Raw genomic sequence first — 20,867 nt, 5'->3', positions numbered from 1 at the left:
GGCACCCCCCACCAGGAGCTATTAATGACCATGGGGACCGCCACGCCCCCAGGTCCAGTCCCTATGTCCCGGGGTGCCCAACCCGTAGCATAGCTGTTTGCTCTGACTTGGCGGGAGCTTTGACAGTTACCGTCAAGTCACAGCGATCACTAACTTAGCTCCCAGCAAGCGGGTGCTGTCAAACTGCTCCCGCTTGCTGGGAGCAGAGTTTTCGTTTGTTAGGGTAAAAGATTGCTCCCCCACAGAGGGAGCTGCATGTTTAGCAATGCCGGCTCCCGCTGGAGTCAGGGAGCCGGCAGGGACAGCGGGGGCATTCAGGTTTCCCGCGATCCCCATCAGTGCAGACTGGGTTCCCTGGATGGGCTCCAGGGCACCCAGCGCAACAAGGCTAGGCCCTGGGGGATGGCATCTCCGTGGCCGAAATGGTACCGATGGTGATTTCACAGAAATTAAACTTCAACAGGAAGCACTTACACACATAAACATAGCAGGTGTCCCAGTCAAAGCTTCACTTTAGTAAAGCACAAACGATCCTTACTTCTTGGCCTTCACAAAAGCAAAGCACATGTGTTTCCTCTTCTATTCCACATTGAAAAACAATATGAAATCAGTAATGGGGGTGAATACATTTGTGATCTATTGGAGCACAATCTGATCTGTTGTGACTGTGATGAGTAGTTTCTTTCTTGTTGTCTCCTGGTGAGAGCAGAGTCCATGTTTCTCCATTTTCAGTACCCTAAGTATGGAAATGCCCAAAATCCCTTGCACATCCCACATACCCACTCACAGACCCATAGTGCTACTTGCAGACCCAGTCACAGACCCACTCAGGCACTCACACACCCATTCACAGACCCATACTACAACTCACCCACCCAATCACGCACCCACACGAACAATCACCCACAAAGCAACTCTCACTCCAACTCGGACCCATACAACCACTCACACCCATACAGGCACTCACACACCCACTCGCCGCCCTATTAAGCCACTGACACACCCACTCTCGAAGGTTACAGTTAGGAAATACATTTGTGTGTGTGTGTGTGTGTGTGTGTGTGTATATATATATATATGTGTGTGTAATATGTAATTCCGTACATTAACTGTGTCAAGAGGTTTTATGTTCCTTTTTCTTTCCATAGTTACGAGACCAGATCAACTCTGACCATCGTACAAGGGCAATGTTAGATGTAAGTATTGTTTTTTTCCTTCTTGTGTAGAAGTGTTCTAAAAAATGTTTCACCATTGTGTTAATTAAATCACAAGTCAGATTAAATAACAAAAGTTAATAGAAAACCTAACAATGAGCCACAACCACCTTTAAAGCACTCTGTCTGTTTAAAAAAAAAAACATAAAGGGGGTGATTATGATGGCAGCCCCTCCCCCCTTTTTACCAAGGCGGAGGTACCGCGGCGGACGGAAAGTCCGTCCGACGCTTTTCAGCCGGTTGGCAATCGTTACGATTTCCGGCCAGGCAGAGCTCCGGCATAATATGGTGTCCATATTATGATGTCTGGTGGTAAAGGCCTTCCCATGGCGGCGTTGCCGCCATGGAAAGGCTGGTGGGAATAGCTTTTGGGGGCCTGTTGCAGTCCCCCGGCGGGGTGGGGGCTGCACTTGCGGGGGGGGGGGTACCTATGGTACCCCCCTTTATTGCCATGTACAAGGTGGCAGGCACCGCGCGGTGCCTGCCATGTTGTGCATGGTAATGCACGGCATGCCTCTTTGGCATTGGGGCGGGTGCTGCTTACAGCAGAACCCGCTGCAATGTTGAAGATACAGAATGCGATGGCCAGGGTGGCGGTCGCGTCCTAATTGGCGGTGCGGGACCACCGCACCTCTGGTGGCCGGTCACAGCACCGATAGGTGGACAGGCGGACTAAAGTCCGCCTGCCATCCTAATGTATCCCTATATGGCCAAAACAAACATTTTTTTAAATTATTTTGAGTCTTGATGATATTGGCGCTATCCCTCAGATATCTACATGATAGTCATAGTGTCAGTGTGGGGTCGGGGTTTGTGAATAGATGAGGAAATGTGTCCCTAAAGAAAAGATTCATACCAGCATTTCAAATAAGTAATTTAAATAAGAAATTGACTCAAAAAGGGTTTGAGCTCATTAAATTAGAAATATATGAAGGTTTATTCATATTAAAATATAATACAGAAGGTGAAAATATATACTACAGCGCCAAGACGCCTCGGCATTCGAGTGCTTTATAAGTACTTCAGTATTCAGTAGGCTCAGTAAATCAGTCCTAAGACTTAAGAAATAAATTTGCGTCGGTCTTGGCATTTAAAATTGTTGCACCACTGTGCAAATATGAAAAATAGAATAAGTCCAGATTCTACAGCAGATCATTAGAGAAAATGGCAGCTTCCCAATCACAGTTAGACTACCTATATTTATATAGGAAGATTTTTATAGCGAAAACCATACAGTTTGTTCTTGGAGCTCTTTACAAATGGAATGGCGAGTGGTGACATCTGTGTTCGGCACATAAAGTGACATTATAACTGTCTTATGGTTACCGTGGAATTATGTAGTATTAGTCTGCTCTTTGGAATGCCTCCATTCCTTCTCTGACATCTACAGTAAATCCAGTATACTACTGCTTTCTTGGCAACTGGTATTCAGTGGCAGCATAATATGTTTTCAGTCATGTCTGATGTGGTTTGGCTGCAAGCAGTTTTACAGGTTGATTTTATTACGTTATGTGTTGTTCATTAAGCATACTAAGTCGAAGGTATGCTTTTTTTAGAAACAGAAATCAGTATGAAATTTTCTCCACCCTTTTAATGATCTATTAATGACCAAATTCTCCAGGGTGGCCCATCATAACAGAGGTTCTCTCTCCAAGCATCAAATTTGAGGAATTTGCTTCCATCAACTATCTTTGTAATGAGAACAACCAGACATTTGCTTTAAAAAACAATTCTGCGCCACACATTAGTAGCACTGGTGATTTTGGCTGCTGTAAGTGCATAACCCTCACTGCCAAGAAAATGCTTAAGTAATATTACTGTGCATTAAAAGGTGATAACATAATAGTAACAACCAAAACTAGAAATGCAATAATAGACAAGTGATGTTCACTGATAAAAGAACTGCTTAACAGAATGTTAAGATTAACAGTGGTAAACAAGAACTAAAGAAGAGTGGCATTCAAAAAAGCTAGAGAGAGAGCAAGGTAAGAAGAGAAAGGAATTAAAACAAGACATGAACGGAAACGGAAGGTGAATGTAAAAAAAAAACAAGACTAGGAAACATGAGTTGAACAGGATGGGAGGTAAATTGAGGTTTGAAGAACATATGTGAAATGACGCTGAAACTAAAATGGAGGTTGAACAAAAGCTGAAGTGTTGAATTAAAACAAGCGCTGAACAGAGAGGCAAGTGAAAGAAGAATTGGATTAAAAAAAGGGCTGTTTGAACAACGAAGAGCCATATAAATAAGCTCAGGTGAGGCACAGGTTTTACATGAATGAAAGGGAAAGAAAAAATAAGCCACAGCTAAACACAACAAGCAATAAAACAAGTTGCAAAGAGACCGGTAAAATGAGAGAGGAATAGGCAGGAGTAAAATTGCATCTGAAAAGAAAAAGCAATCAAACAGTGTTTGAAAATAGATGTAAAATGAAGTCTGCGGGCGATTGGGGGGGGGGTGTTCAATCTAATTCCTACGTTCTTGTCACTCATGTCAAGTTTCTCCTTGTTCTTGCCAACATGAATTCTAGCCTATGCATCTTATGAGAAATCGCTGTGTAAATCACAGGGACTCGAGTGCTTCCATAAATAATTGATAATTTGTAGTCACTGCTGTCACACAGTCATAAATATCTTATAAATGTATTTTATGTTTGTTTTTTCTACTTTTAGCGTTTTATGGATGTCAGTGGAAATCTTAGAGATCTGTATGATGACAAAGATGGGTAAGAAACAGACCAGTGACCTTTTCTAGTCTGCTTTGCTACATTTCATGATCAGAAGGATTTTCTGGTTAATGTTTGTTGTGGTCCCTGCCCTACATGTTGGTGCAGGATCTCAGTTTGGGGTTTACATTTCTTCTGTACCTTTTTTTCTTACTGACTCTCAGCATGTGGATATTTTTGTTGCTCAACCGGGTGGATTTGAATGACCTTTTCTCTTGAGGTGTCATAGAGGAAAGAAAAGGGGGGTGAAAGGGTGACAAGAGTGCAGAGGTGCATGTAATTACCAGAACTGTGATTGAGACTTTATAGTGAAATTTAAACCAACATGTTAACATTGGGATGTGAGAGTGTGTAAATTAGTAAGTAAGCATTAATCCTTCAGGATGGGAACTCTCATATATAGTGGGCAAAGATGAGTTTGCTTGGAGTTTCTCACTTCACTGGTCATTAACTTGCCCTCTGCATCCTGGAACCTGCAGATGTATTGACAGATCTTGTCAGTAACTTCACAGTACATCAAGTTGCAGATGCTTTTTTCTGTTAAGTTTCGAGATCTTAACCACTGTAATAAACACGTGATCCATTATCCATATGAAGATAATTGATTTCACTTTGCCTCACCTGGATCAAAGATAATCATGTTAATTTGTGTAATCTTAGAAATTATTGAGCAGGGAACAAAATGTTGCTTAAATTGTTGCAATGTAGAGAATCGTTGATCAAAATGTCCACTGACTTTGCTGAAGCTGTGGACCTAGTTATGTGCCTACCTGACTACCTATATTATATGCTTGCCTGACTGATGTTACCTTTGTATTGGGTTCAGCAGTTGAGTGCAATTTCCAAAATGTTTCTTTTGAGTATAGTTTTGAGAAGTTAAAAAGAAGCAGAAATATCCGTGAATGTTCTCTTGAGAATCTACCATGCCTGTATACATCACCTAATAAATCTCATTTTCTTTTCCTGTATCTATAGTTTAAGAAAAGAGGAACTGAATGCCATTTCCGGGCCAAATGAATTTTCTGAATTCTACAACCGACTGAAACTGATCAAAGATTTCCACCGGAAACACCCTAACGAGGCAAGTTGACCGGGACCATGAAATACAAACCAATGGGTCATGTACTATTGATAGATGAACAGCAACAGTTATAAGATGTTGAAGCATGAATGTCATCCGTTATTTCCCTGATACTAAGAAATTTGGTTACTTGAATATCTGCTTCACCTTGTCTTGTCTGTCTGTTGAGGTGTGTCCACTGTACCTTTCCATAGCCCATTCTCATTTGATATAAAACTTTCCTCTCTTTAGCATTACAAATACAAAACGGCTTGGATGCCACCATATTCACCGTCTGCTTTTTACTTCTAAGTGATCATGTTTGTTGGTTTCACCCATCCTCTCTAATTGATGAATAATAAGACATTTTTGCTTGACAATGGCTTTTTATTGCCCCAGACAAGTATTTGTGTTTTATGTTTTTCACTCAGATCCCTAAGGCTTTAAAATTAAAATTAATTGTTAAGTAGTTGATATTGTATGTGTATAAACCTCTCACTTGAACTGGATTATGATCATGCAGCTGATGTGTTTCTTGTAAAGCCACAAGTCTGAGCGCAAATGTTCTTTCTAGCAACTCTGTCTGCTCAAAATAGATCTAATTCTAAAGCTGTCATAGTGCATTAGCATGTTGCGTAATGGCTACTTTAGAGTGCTAATGTATCCATTGGCTGGCAGTGTTACGTGAATGCAGATTCACTAAAGTAGTTCCTCTTGTGAACCATTCAGAGGCCTCGCAGCACTGGCCCATCAGTGGGTTTCGCTTTCTGGGTTGTGTTCTGAGGGAAGCAATCCCTGCTGTACAAAAAACTCTGGCATGTCTGTAACTAGACTTGTGAGCCCTTTATGCATTATCCATAATAGATGGCAATGAATACTTTGGTGCATAAAGTGATTGAATAGTGACACATCAGCATTCAACAAAGTGCTTGTGTTCAAAATATCAGCCTTTTTACGTTAACTTGCAACCAGGTTCTCACTTTGTCTAATGTATGTAAAAGGCACCTTTTTAGTTGTATCTGACATGGTAATTTGTTAAATGCTTGATGGTTTACCCAGTTTCCAAGTCTTTCTTTGTGTAGTATCGTAATGTATAAATTGAGCATGAGTAGTTCATGCTTCTGTACTTTGATATGAAGAAGTTAGAAAATGTGTTATTCTACAAGGTTTTATATTGACAGTAAAGTCTGTGTCCATGAATAATATTTGCATGATGTTTTTTCTCAGATTTTTTTATTCTTTTTTTTTTTCTTTTTAAAGATTTGTGTCCCAATGTCAGTGGAGTTTGAAGAACTGCTGAAGTCCAGAGATAACCCCAGTGAAGAGGCCCTAAGTAAGACGTTGATAGTTATAAAAAGAAAACAAGATTGTGCTGTTTATGGGGTCTGAGATTGTATTTCGTTTGTGAGGCACAAATGTTTAACAGAAATCATCTTGGTGCTTAGCAAGATCAAACTTCTATACAGACTAAAACTAGTGAAATGTTTTACCTTTGTTAAAGATGAGATTGCAAGCTATTGGAAGCATATTGCATAGGGAAGGTGGAAGTTGAGAAAAGGCCTGCCTTTTCTTTCTGTGATTATGTATCCTTCAGATAGCAAGCTTGCTGTTAGTCAAGGAACAGAGTGTTCTGTTTGTGTGGTGGGGGCTAGGGATAAGAGAGTTTACCTGAATTTCATTATAGAAAAAAGGGCTCACTGCATAGATTAGACACTATTTGCTAGTCAGGCGAACCTTGAACTGAACATACTAACAATTTGGAAGGCATTGACATGCATTCAGGAAAGGTGACACTGGAATTATGCGATTGTGCGCCGATTTTCACATAGTTATAGATTTGCCACATGTGCCACCTAATACATCTGCCGCATAATCTCCAAATTTTAACCACCAAAAATGTTTGTTCTTGTTCTTTACTCAACCCTGCCGCATAGTTTGGCCCTCTCCTGGGTACATTTGTGTCAACCATAAAGCAAGCAGTCATTCTGTATCATTTGAAGGTGATGAAGATGAGCCCTAAGCATGACCCATTCTCTGATTCAAGGCTACACCACAATGTAGAGATTGTAGGAGATCTATTTCTATCCAGGGTAAGAAAGGATAATATTCACATGAAAATATTTGAACCTTGGCTGATCTTAGAAGTGTTATTCTTATCTGCCAAGGAGTTGTACTGCACAGATCTTCCTTACTGCCCTTTTACCATCAATTCTGAGTAATGATGTTTAATTTGAGACAGAGTTTGCTTTCACGTTACAAATATAAAAAATGCATAGTTTGAAATTGTAATACAAGTGACTAAATTTCCCCCAATGTTCCATTGGAACAGGACACCCTGGCTGTAGGCCTGATTATTCTAGGCAGAGGCTCATTAAAAACACTAAACGGGCCAGGTATATATTAGATCCAACACCCTCCCCCCCCCACATGCAATACATACACTTCAAGGAAAAAGAAATTAGAGGTACACTACTAGTTCATAACTTGCAGTTGACTGCCCATTATATTTGGAACACCTTTAAGCTGGTCCTGATCGTTAGCGAGAAACGTTTGTTATTCTGGGACAATAAGTCTCTCTTTTACTATTGTTGGGATGAGCTTAAATTTCCTATCACAAAAAGAGCTCTTGGCTAAAATGTCACATCTCATTGAAGATCTGGCACATGACACAGAGTCTTTTGACATCTATGCCTGTCTGACAAAAATAGCCTGAATAAAGTCACTGTTGAACCTCCCAAACGAATGGCCTGCGTGCCTTCAGATGTTTTATGGTTTGATCAACTAGAATAACTGCACATAGTTGGATCGTGGCCATTTATAAAGCCCCAGACGTCAGACCCATATATTTTGTCCTATTACAGAGTAGCACATTGTAGAGTAATCAGAATGGACAGCGACAAAAACTGTGAAAAGAATTGCACCCGATGGATAGAGCAATAGTAGAGCTATCACTGAGAGATCTTCCATGGTTACATAGATCCCACAGACCCCGCAATACATACTTGGCTAACACTATGTAAACAGTATTGGAAATTTGGGATAGAGTATCAAAAGTAGGCAGGGTAACATAAATCCTGACCCGTAATGCCCCACTACATAGTCACCCATCATTCACTCCTGCAAATATACCGGAGACCTTCAAATGGAAATAAGGGGAGTGTTGCACAATATCAAACATGTTTGAGAGTGGAGCGCTAAAATCTTTTGAAAGATGCAAAATAACCGTAGGAATGTGTGAGCGGCTGACACACCATACATTATACCACAAAGGGGTATAGTGTGTAGTGAGTCCAGTGGGTCTCCAGAGGTTGTACAGAGGCTAAGTAGATAGCACTAATGCTCCCTCTTGTGGTAGTGTGGGCGAGCAGTTGGGCTTATCAGAGGGTTGTGTTAATGCATTGTTATACACACAATGGCAATAAATGAGATGCACACTCGAAGAATAAATCCGAGACCAATTTGAAATAATAAAAATAGTAATTTGGTATATTTATTTACTAAGACTACAAAACTTTCATAGAAGCAAGTACGTTTTTAAATAAAAATACTTTTCAGTTTTAAAAGTTGACAGTGCAATTTTCAGTCTTTGCAATGTTAACCTATAGGAGAAAAACAATAATGTGGTTTTGCAGGTAAGTACACAACTTACAGTTCCAGTCTTCGGAGTTGAAGGTCAGCAGAGGGCAAGGTTCAGGTAAGCAAAAACACTGCACCACCAGCGTCACAGGTGCGGCCGGGTGCAGAGGTCCAATCTGTAGTTAGCCCCAATGTTAAAAACCGATTTAAGACTGGGGGTGCTGAAGATACTTTGCTTGCATGTAAGTAAGGCCGCTGCTGGGTCCAAGCTTTGGAGGTTTAGGTGAGCACGGGGAGCCACAAGGCAGCACCAAACACAGCACCAGCAGCACATGGGTGGCCGGGTGCAGGGTGCAAACAGTTTCAGGCGCCCAATACAAGTCAGTGGAGGAACTCTGTTTTGGAAACAGGCTGCAGGCATCGAACTGAAGGCTATACGAAGAACACCAGCAATAGCAGGGTAAGTTGGTCAGGCTCTCCAAGGCCCATGGGCATCTGATGCAGGGGTGTCCTTTGTCGTCCAGTTTCTCTTACCGGAGCCGTTCGCGGTAGGGGGAAGCCTTCAGGTTTACACTGCAGGCATCGACATGGAGTCCAGGAGGGGTCAGTCAATGCTGGACTTAGACTCAGGATCACTGGGGAACCTTTTCTGGACCGGTGGGCCACCTGGACTAAGGCTGGAGGCGTTGGATGCAAAGTGCTCAGGGATCGTCATTCCGGGAGGCACCAGAGTCCTTTATCTTGGCTTCTTGAGGACAGGTCCACTGTCTCCAGAAGTTGTGGTCTTTTACGAAGGCAGGCAGTCCTCTATGGGGTTTGAGAGCTTGTGGCTGCAGTACAGGTGCTGTTTTCTTTGCCGGGTCTTTCAAGCTGCTGACAGGCCTGCAGGGCTGGGGCCAAGTCAGTTGGTGTCTTCAGTCTTCTCTGCACGGCAACTTCTTCATCGTGTCTCTTCTTAAGTCTGCAGAATTGGTTTCAGGGTCTGGGGATCCACATAAATACTAAATTTAGGGGCGTTTAGGGAAGTAGCAGGTAGGACCAATCGGCACCTTACCTGGGGGACTTTACCCACTATTATGCCACCCTCTTGTGGGAGCGGGGGCCATCTTCAAGATGGTGTGCACTGAAAAATGCGCTTTACTTCGCTTCCTGCACCTGAGGGGTTGAGTTAGCGAAGGGGGCACACCTCCTATTGTTCCTACGTTTTCCAGCCAGTTCTCCCACCAAAAGTGCGGGTTTGAACCAGGTGCTGCTATCTGCTGCCAGCAGCAGAGGCTCGGGTAGCATTACAAAGGCAGCAAGACCTTCAAAGCTTCCCTCTCGAGCACTGTGCCCATCCTTGGGGAGGAGGTGTGACACCTCTGCACAGGATGTGCTTTAGTTCTGGCGTCCGAGAGCAGGGGCTCTCGATCTAGGGTCCAGAAACATGTCAGGTGGTGGCAGGCTGCCTAAAGTCTGTCAGAGACCACACCAGTGTTGGTAGGTTTTCAGGGACACCTCTTAAGTTTCAATACATTTCACACTAGCATCCGTGTGGGTTTACTGAAAGGAGTTGTTTGGTACCAAACACTCCTGGGTTCAGTAGAGCCACCATGGTGCTGGGGAACTCGAGTTGTCATGTTTCTAGTCCATGTACTCTCTGGCTTCACTGGCACTTAAAATATTAAGAATAGACTTAAATATTGTTGGGGCATATCTACTCCTGCAGATATGCCTACACCTGAGTTATAGTGAGTTATAGTGCACCCTGCCTTAGGGCTTGTGACGCTTGCTAGAAAGGGGACTTTCCTATACCTTAGGCAGTGTTGCTTGGCATGGCACACAGGCAGTGTGCCATGTTGACTTTGTTGTTTTTCTCCGCACCAAGGCATGCAAGCTGCAGTGGCAGTTGGCATGGCCTTGGTGAGGGGTCCCTAGGGACCCTCTTCAATCCCAATGCCCTAGGTACCATTTTCCAGGGACTTGCAGGGGGGGTCTGAAGTGCCAATTGTGGCACAGTTTTAGGGAGAGAATGCTGATACAGGGAACTTGGACAGCAGGGACCCAATACGTGTGTGTCTGTGTGTGTCTGTGTGTGTGTGTGTGTGTGTGTGTGTGTGTGTGTGTGTGTGTGTGTGTGTGTGTGTGTGTGTGTGTAGGGGCGTGTGTGTGTGTGTGTAGGGGTGTATGTGTGTGTGTGTGTAGGGGTGTGTGTGTGTGTGTGTGTGTAGGGGTGTAGGGAGGGAGTTCTGTAACAGAAACCCACTTTCCCACACAATGGTTGGGAGAGACAGATTGCAGTATTTCCAGCAAGCTTTTGGGGCCTGTTGGCTTTGCCAATGCGTTTTGGGGAGGCTGTGTAGCAGCAGCACCAAAAAGCTAAATAATTTTTGGCAATGTTCAGCATCGCCAAAAAAGAAAACGTGTTATGATACCACAAGTGCACCGCATGTCTGCGTAATGTCATTACTGGTGCTTGTGTCATTTAGTATGCACTTGCAGGCTTCATCACGTAAGTACGCACTTACTGCATGATGCTGTGCCAATTTCTTAATTCTTTTATTTACCGATCCAAGATGATAAAATTCACGTAGCGTTGTAAATAAACAACATTTTGAATTGAGCGAAAGTGCATTTCATCAATCGCAGAAGCCTGGTATCAAACTGGAGCTGCAGGGCCCTCTAAGGCGTTTAAAAAAAAGAAATACGAGGGGTGTGTGCACAACAGAACAGTACATCAGGTGGAAGAAGGGAGATAACTGATAAAGCAGGGAAAAGTAGCAAACAAGGGAGACAGCAACATGGAGTGCAGTGAGTTTGGTGGGAGGAGAAGCACAAGAGAACTGCACGCAGGGGAAGAGAGCAACACTGAGCACTGGGGAGAAGCGCATAAATGAGCATGCTGGAAAACAAATGCATTCTCATTGACTGCTTAGCAAAAAAAGAAAACAGTAGTTCAGTAAAAGTAAGCAGTGGAAGGATAAAAGTCCAGTCAAGAAAATGATGGTTAAAAAGGGTATGCTCTATGGGAGGAATAAACACAAGAAGAGGAAGGTAAGCCGTCGAATAAAAATCAAGCAAATGAGCGACTGTAAAGACAACCAAAGGAAGCAGTGGGTGAACTGTAAGCCCACTGTTAGCTCTTGGTTTAGCCGACAAAAATTCATGCGGTTAAAAGCTGTCTGATAGGTGAGAGCTAAAAAAAAGACCTTCACTGTTCAGCCGCAGATCGAGCACGAACCCTTAAGACTTAACCACAGTAAAAAAATGACAAAATCTCACCTAGGAATATACTGGGCAGAGACGAACATGTGGAGATATCAGCGAACCTGGTCACAAATATTGAAAAGGAATATTGAAGGCTGTTAAATTGTATGGAGGGACATCCTCAAAACACATGCGAGTGTTCTTAACAGGGATTTTGCCTATAAAATCCTGTTCTATGGTATATGATACCAGAAAAGTTAACGTCTGATCTTCTCAGGGTCCTCAGCCATGTGCTGGAAATATGGAGCATGAAAAGGCACTATGGTTTGCATCTGAAGAGGATGCCTAACCCTCAAAGCCTTCTGGAAAGAAATACTGAGTCACATCAAAACGGTATTAGGAAGTGGCATACCAGTAGATCCCGAGTTAATACTACGGGGCTTAATTTCTATTCAGATGAACATACGCCTAAAGCACTACTATGGTAGATGCTGCGAAGAGCTTGAATGCCGTTTGCTTTAATCTGAAAAAGCAGGAACTCCTCACCTATGAATTTGGAAAACCATGGCATTTGCCGGCATGTAAAATCCTGACATAAAATCTTGCACAAAGAAGAAATTTACAGTTGTCTGATGTCGATGCATAAAGGACCTTTCTAGGATTGAATACGGGTGCTTCTCTCCAATTAGACTAACGTCCTTACAGTTGTTTGATTGTCATTACATTATCTCTGTAATAAGATAACAATTTGCAATTTTATGATACGGCAGCAGGGAAAATCAGTATGATCTATTTGTCATTGATGTGGCATGGGACAGGGTGGCATGGGATGGAAGAATATGTTGTGTTATCTATATTCTTTTTGGTAAAATAATTTTAAAAAAATGCAAATAAACTGCAGATATTCAAGTAAAACCATTATAGTGACCTCATTCACACCTGCAGCCAGTTTTTTTTTCTGATGCAGTTGTCTGCACCAATATGGTTTTTTATGCGGTTTTGAAGACTATGAAATGGGTCAACCATCCTAAGGTTGCCTAAAAGGTTTTTAAAGTTTTTGAAAACTGCAAATTTTAGTAGGTTAGTTGGTGCCAGCAACCTCACATTGATCAAAATAGTACAGATCCCAGTCGTTATTTTTAAACGCAGGTGAAAAACATTACTTGCTTCAAAGTGGCTGGGGATTGGTGGTTTGTGATGTGAAGATTCAGTTATGTATCTATCAATTCTTGTAAAATACCAAATTGAGAACTACATATAAGGAAGTCAGAATGCCATAAATATTTTATGTGGGAAGAAATGTATTGCTAATGGTATCAGAGGGACCGGGACATTAAGCCACAAGGCAGTAGTTCATTTTTGAAGCCTTAAAAATATGTAGTGTTTTCTTTTCTTCATGATACCATGTATTCTCTAGTTCATGTTGCCTTATATGTTTATGGGTGAAAACACCTAAGTCGATGTAAAATATATATTTTTAAAATAACATTGATTGCTGATATGTTTTCTTTAAGTAGAAGTCTAGTGTGGGTTCCAAGATTAAAACCCAGATCAGATCACAATCAACAAAGTAGTTGCTAGATCATATCTACTTTTAGGAAAAGTCTTTCTGAGCCATAAGGAAAACTGGAGATTTTGATACAGCTATCCTGTTTAAAAGGCTACTGCATCTCTTCCCGGACTATGCCCTAGGTGTGCAACGGCAGCGGAATACCTTCCTCACAGTCAAGCAACGAATGCGAGAGTTCAACCTCAAATATTCCCAGCTAGGTGCTAGTAGTAGCGGATGGCTCTACGCACTTCTTCGACGCGGTGGAAGACGCATGGGAATGGCTTGAATCCAAAGTTCACCACACTTCACCAAGCCAGAGACACAGGGGTATGGGCCCACGGACGGGCACTCACAGAGGACGGCGGGCCAGGCGTGGATTGTGGGCGACACAAGCGTCAATGCAGTCGGTGGCGGGCCCAACCTTCAACAAGTACTCCGTGAGAGGAGGGACGCCCTGCAGGCAGTAGCGGACATGGGTGGCCGTCGGAGTAGCAGGGACACTGACGCCTCATCTGAGCAATCCCTGAGTGAGGACGGCTCGCAAGCTGTGTGGCCGATCCACGAAGATTCGCAGCTGCTTCCTGTTGTAACACCACAGACTGCGGACGATTTAATGTAAAACTGTGGTGCAGTTCAAGGGTATGCAAGTATCAGAAAGAGAAGCTAAATGCTAATGTGACATTTGCAACACGAATATGATTTATTTGGTTATAATCTTATGACATTGGTTGGATCGTGACGACTGGGTGGGCTATCGTCGGTTAGGTTGCATAACAGACAGCTAGCCACTGAGACACGTTGCATGAAGTAAGGTTACGCGCACACCTACATATAAAGAGCGGATCTACCAGCATGCACTCCCTACACGACTAGCTTTAACCCACCCCACCTTTCAGTAAGATCTAAGTGGCGTATCTAGCCGTGTGTTGCCCCATGGCATTCTTCATAGTTTAGGCGGGTATATGTTGCTTACCTGCTCTCTCCATTTAACCCTCACTAGGGTTACTTCCCCACCCCCGGTTCGAGTTTTTAAATCCCTACACTGCTGTTCGATACGACTGCACTTAGTTATGACTAGGATCCACCTGGGCCGCCCATGTGCTTCTGCCGCTGACCCGCGTGAATTAGACCACTATCTACATGCCCTATGTCTCCCACAAATGTAGTCCCCTGGAATGTTAGGAGGCTCCACACACCGGCCCATAGATCTGGCACGTATGCATATCTAAAGCGCCATGCTTCACATGTGGCGCTCCTCCGGAAAAGCACATTTCACAACCAGAGATTCATAAGTTACAGCAGAGGTGGAGAGGTCAGATCTTTGCCACGGGCTACTCAGCGTATGCCAGGGAAGCCCTGGTGTGAATAAGTCCAGGTACCCACTTCATATTTGAAGACGCTAACATAGACATTCATGGCAGGTATGTGTTTGTCAAGAGACGGTTGAATGGAGCGTAGGTAATACTGGGCTCCATTTATGCTCCGAACACGGAACAGGGCCCCTTCTGGCAGTCGCTAACCAGCCTGTTATCGTGCTGGTGCGATATTCCCTGGCTCCTGGGAGGGGATTTTAACGCGGTTCTGGACACGACACTGGATAGGTCATTTCCGCCACTACCACAGATGGTTGCAACAACGAATGCCAGACTTTTGGGGGAATGTCTACATAGGTGGGGACTGATGGTTGTATGGCGGGCTCTCCATCCACAGACAAGTAGATATCTGCATTACTCGCACCCACATAGATTACACGTTCGCATTGACCGCTTCGCTGCAAGCGCCTCGCTACTTCCACAGTGCACCGAGGCGGACTACCTAGGCAAGACACACTTGGATCATAATTCACATGTACTGATGCTGCAGGGGGACCCATCACTCGTCTGTGGCGACTACAGCCCCTGGCACTGGAAGACCCACCATTTCGAGAGGCGGTACACGCGGAGCTAGAAACATATTTCGAACTTAATGTGGGGTCTGTTGCAGATGTGGGAACACTGTGGGATGCAGGCAAGGTAGTGGTGAGGGGTTACAGCATGGGGTTGAGTTGGAGCATTAGGAGACAGCTGGAGGTAGAGTTAAAAGAGCATTGAAGACACCTTAACATGGGCTGGAGGCTGAGCTGGGGCGGAGTGTTGAGGTGCAACAAGACTTAGACGTGCAGCGAACCAAACACACTGAGGTGATGGAGCGACTGCGCTGCTTAAATTACATATCACATGCTGCTCGCACGCATGCAGTGGCGGATAGAGCGGGTAGGCTATTGGCTCGCATGATCCGGCAGGAGACCGCGCAGACGCCCATAGTGAGGCTTCGGTCTGCGGAGGGGGAGGTGCTCACTGCACAACATGACAAACATGGTGCGTTCACCGGGCATTACACCAGAATATACCAATTGTTTAACTGCGCGATGCCGGCAGACATAGATGCATTCCTTGCCCCTACTACAGGTCACAGCTGACCAGAGCGACAAGTTAAGTGCAAATGGCCATCAACTCCTTTAGCTACCAGAAAGGCCCCAGGGCCAGACAGCTTCCCGGCTGAATATTATAAGGCCTATCAACAGGTACTGGCACCGCACCTACATGCAGTGTACAAAAATGCGCAGAAGGTAGGCATTCTCCTGGCCACACTTCGGGATTCCTTGCTGGTGTCTCTGCCCAAGCCACACAGGAATGCGTAACACATGGGGTCCTATTGCCCGTTAGCACTGCTCAACTCAGAATATAAGATGCTCGCTATAAGAATGGTGAACAGGCTGGCCCCTTTGGTGCCGCAGTTGGTCCATGCGTACCAGAATGGCTTTGTGTCAGCGCGCAGTACATCGTAAAACCTGCGTCGAAGTTTTGGTTTTTTTCCGCGTGGCACATTATTCAGGGAATGACTGGCTGCAAGCTGGGTGTCTGGTGTTTGACCTCGAGAAGGCCTTTGACACCCTAGAATGGGAGTTTCTGGTCACTGCACTGCGACGTTACGGCCTGGGTGATGTGTTTCTGAGCCTGGTCAAGTTGCTTTACATGTGTACCACGGCCAGAGTCAAGACAGGCTCGTACGTTTCGGGGCGTGTCTCCGTGGAACTGGGTAAGAGACGGGGATGTCCACTTTCCCCATAATTATTTGCGCTTGCCATTGAACCATTGGCGCAGGATGACTGGGGATTACCACTTTGGGATGGTATACATGCTGTCTCCTTATAAATACGATCTGCTGATCTATCTCAGAGATGTGGAACAAGCACATCGAGCAATTGAGACCTCGCTCCTTGACTTCGCAGTAGTGTCAGGATTGAGGGTGAACTGGGGTAAGTCCTGCTTATACCCATTTGCAGAAGCTAACCCTGACCCACATCTAATCATCAGTGGCAGGAGAGTCCACTGGCAGACTGAGGCGTTTCGATACCTGGGGATCCTGATCTACAGGGACTCGCAGGATCTCCTTGATGGGAACCTGACCGGAGCTGTTACAGCGCTCAGAGTGCTGATGTCATTCTGGTCAACCTTACCACTAGCGGTCATAGGCAGAATTGCGCTGCTAAAAATGGTGGCGCTGCCACCCCATCTCTACTACTTCACAAATTTGCCATTGCACCTCTGACCCCCAGTTTTAAAGACTTTGGAATCCGGCATGCAGCAATTCATATGGCATGGGACATGGAGCAGAGTGTCACTGGCTAAAATGTATCTGCCGACCAGCCAGGGTGGTCTCTCACTACGCATGGAACAGTATTACTTGGCTGCACAGCTTCAATGGGTGGCGCGTTGGATTGGCGCACGCCAACTGGCGGACACAGCAACGCAGGGACCCGAGCTCACTCGTGCCCATATTGTAACGCTGCTCCATCCGGGCCGAACGGGCAGTGCACCTGCACAGCTTCTGGTGGGGGTGGCGTACCAATGCTTTCAGCGCAGTCTTTACATTACGCGGCGTGTTGCACCATACGCGCCATCACTCCTGATACTGGGTACCCCAAGAAGGCTTGGAGCAATAACCAGCGCTGAGCTTGCACAATTGGAAGAAGCCGGGGATGCAGACGCTGACCGATCTATATGGTGATGGGCTGCTCCTCCTGTTTGCATAACTAGCCGAGAACTCAGGATTGCCACAGGGTCAATTCCTGTTACATACTGCAATAGTTCATTCATCAGTCGCACTGTGGGGCGATATAACGCAGGAGCCTGCTACCCATTTAACTATACTATACCTACACAAATTGGGCACAGGCCGGCATTTAACAAAGCGGTTTGCGGAATCTCTCCGAACACACACAGTGCCGCAGCTGCTCTCCCTCCGTGCCCGATGGGACGCGGACCTGCAAAGGCCCACCACAGGCCGGGACTCTGAAAATATTCTCGAAAGTCCAGTGCGCATTCCTTGGAATGTCCGATTCCTGCTTATTCAATATTATATCGTTCACATAGCTTATTTGACACCGGAGCGTATAAATAGGTATTTTAGTCGCACTGATGCCAAATACGCAAGATGTGATGTAGTGGTAGCAGACCTAATACATATGCTGTGGACTTGTGCTGCCATTCAAACCTACTGGGGCGCGGTCACAAGCTGCTTAGCTCAATACACGGAACGAGGGCTGGACTGGACGTGGGAGCAGTGCATCTTGGGGCTGTACCCCAGATCCAAAAGACACAAGGTGACTTCCCGGTACATAGATCTGGGACTTATTGTCGCGAAGCGGCTGCTCACGCGCCGCTGGAAGTCTCCTACTTCCCCAGTGGCTGCAGCCTGGTACCAGTCCATGTTATGCTGGGTGCAGGCGGAAAGTGTGGTCCTTCATCGGGAAAACGCCAGAGGGCTGCGTAAACAGCCAATAGCTGCGGCATGGGACGCGATTCTCACGGACTTTCGCACAGCCTGGCGCGATTGTCCGCAGTCAACGCCGGGTACACCAACGAATGTCGACGGACATAAGAGTACAGATGGCTCATAGTGCAGGGAATGTGGGGTGGTGTTTAGCACCTCTTCCCACTGCTCTGCATAGGTTAATGCGTGTTTTCTCTGCCTTGCCTCCCATGCATACATTTAGCCCCCACATAACAACAGGGTACATCACCTGAACATTAGTTATTCCACATTGTACGAAATGGGAGACTGGGTAAACGCAATGCACAGACAAAAAGATATGTTAGGTCCAGCGCGTGGACGAGGGGGGTTACGAGTGCATCTCACGAGGAAATGTATAATTCTACTGTAATTACTTCAGGTGTAGGCTACAACGTTCTATGTTATGTTATTGTACAAGCAATATGTAAGTTTTCGCAATACGCTATGTTGCTAGATCAGTAAATGGAACAGACAGACGATAACCGATTTAACTGACCAGAATGTCTCTGTACAGCCGTGGTCTGAACTGTATTAATCACAATGATCAAAATGAAAATGCGCAGTAAATTGCAAATTTGTTGAAAATAATAAAAACAAAGTTGAACCAAAAAAAAAAGGCTACCTCATCTGGGGCAGAGAAAGTATATGCTCTTGCTCTAGTCCATCTTACAACAGTATTTGGATAACCTCTGCCTAAAAGTATGAGTCAGAGTACTATTTTTGAGTGGGAATAGGACACTGAATATTCTGAGAAATGAGCCTTTGAAAATATTTTCGTGGTGGTGAACGTTATGATGTGGAGAGAATTGGAAAGTTTAGCTGTTCATTGCCAAAGTAGAAGTCTTGGAGTGCTTCTTACACTAAAACCGTGCAGTGTGAATCAGTGGTATGGTCACCCCTTAGAGGGAAAACCTGTTCTCATAGTATTGTTTTGTGATATTGCTTTGAGAGAAACCGTGAGACAAAACCCAGTTTGGAATGGGTCTAATAATATGAAGGAAAAGTAATGGTTTAGTAGATTTTAACAAAATAAAATTGTACTTTGAAGGTTGAGTAGGTATCAGAAGTTGGCTTTTTCAGGGTTTCTGGAGAAAAGAAAACAATGAAAGGTCGAGAAATAATGGACCACATTAGAAGATGGGGTAAGAGATTTGACATTTTGAGGTTAGTGATTTAGAAGGAGAAGGGTTAGGTGTTGGGAATGTAAATTATCTGGGCCATTTCTGTAGGGGTGGACAAGTAGAAGTGTTAAATAAGGGCTGCATTGATGATGGGTGGAGTTGGAAAAGAAGGACCTTAGAAGGGTACGGAGTCTGTTCCTGTGGACAAGATTTTAGTTAAATGAGGGCAGTAATTGGTCATGATATCTGATTATCTTGTGTTATTTTGGCAAGGACGAGCAAAGACCAGTGCATTCTTACTGTACTCAAAACCATTTGGGTGCATGATTTCTGCCATCTTTGTTAAGGGCTGTACATTTGTATTTTGAGGGTAGCAATTGTCCTGTGAGTAGAGAGAGAGGGAGTGAATACTCATGTTATGTTCTAAGGCATTTGTCTTGCGCACGTACACCAAAAAGGTTTCCTGCACTGAAGTAAAGAGAGGCAACATCTGGCATGAAGTTAGCCATATGCTTGTTTTAACAGCCAGTTTTTTAGGAGCTTCCTGAAGCTCATATAGTTGGCTGTTGATCTGATTTTAAGAGGTAGGAAGTTTCATGTGTTGGGGTCTATTACAGATAATCTTGCCTGTTGCACCTTCCGCTGCTGAAGAGAATGTACCAGAGGATGAATTTAAAGATTAAAAAGATGGTGGGATTAGGACAATCTCTGTGGTACACAGAAGTTTAATTGTACCATGGCTGAGCGAAAGGGAAAGAGACGGACTGATTGGGAGCGGCCTTTGAGAAAATGTCTTCCAATCTAAAGCAACACCCTGTAGTCGCGCAGCCTCAAAACTGTTGAACATTATGCAGTATTGAGCATTAAAGGACATCACTGGACTGGTGAAAAGGTCGTAGGAGGTGTTGTCAAGGTATTTGATTTGATTGCCGTGAATCTGGTATAGGTGGCTAGGGATTGATTCAGAAGCAATTTTACAGCTGCATCTTGACTATGGCAACCGGGTCTATTTGGACTGTACCAGTAATAAACTGCTACAACACGCACAGTGATCCAAGGCTGCTTATAGATTGTAGAGTTAAAATTTCTCCCTGTGAATTGAAAACGTTTTTAGATGAATCTGCAAAGTATCCATTTGAAAGTTGTAATCTGCCATGAAATGAAGCTACTCAAGGGAAGGCAGCACAGTTGTACTCCCTTTTCAGGAGGTTCTAGAAATCTTAATGTGATCATAAGCTTCACTCTACTAACAAGTGAAGGAGTGAGATTGTGGAAGACGGAGAAATCGAGGACAGATTGTCTTCACAAGTATACAAGAACAAGGTGTAAGAAGCTGGCTCTATATATGGTATGCAACTTGGTGCTTGTACCGTGTACAGAGTTCATGGATTCCCCAAAAGTGTACAGGGTTCAATGTAAAACCCAGAGTGGTCTATTAGTGGTAGTTTGGATGAGCAACCTTAGGGCTAACACAGAGGAGTGCAAGACATTTATTGCACAACATTGACAAATAATGGATACATGACTCAAAAAGGAGATCTACACCAATTTCAGAAAATATACTAAGTATTTTAAGACCAAGATATCTGTAATAAG

The 20,867-nt window shown here is 44.3% G+C and overlaps 1 protein-coding gene across 1 annotated transcript in view; it reads left to right on the top strand.

The window, feature by feature from the left end:
• The window catches only part of SF3A3 (splicing factor 3a subunit 3), a 187,406-nt gene that overhangs the window by 11,223 nt on the left and 155,316 nt on the right, over positions 1–20,867 (top strand). The window contains exons 2-5 of the mRNA XM_085647872.1: positions 1,149–1,196; positions 3,888–3,940; positions 4,916–5,021; positions 6,261–6,333. Of these exons, the coding sequence (XP_085503998.1) occupies positions 1,149–1,196; positions 3,888–3,940; positions 4,916–5,021; positions 6,261–6,333 (280 nt within the window). The remainder of the gene's footprint in view (positions 1–1,148; positions 1,197–3,887; positions 3,941–4,915; positions 5,022–6,260; positions 6,334–20,867) is intronic.

The sequence above is a fragment of the Triturus cristatus genome, chromosome 3_2 (assembly GCF_964204655.1).
Source record: "Triturus cristatus chromosome 3_2, aTriCri1.1, whole genome shotgun sequence".
NCBI lineage: Eukaryota > Metazoa > Chordata > Amphibia > Caudata > Salamandridae > Triturus > Triturus cristatus.
The sequence above is the reverse complement of the archived record's forward strand: the minus strand, read 5'-3'. Positions and strand labels throughout refer to the sequence as shown.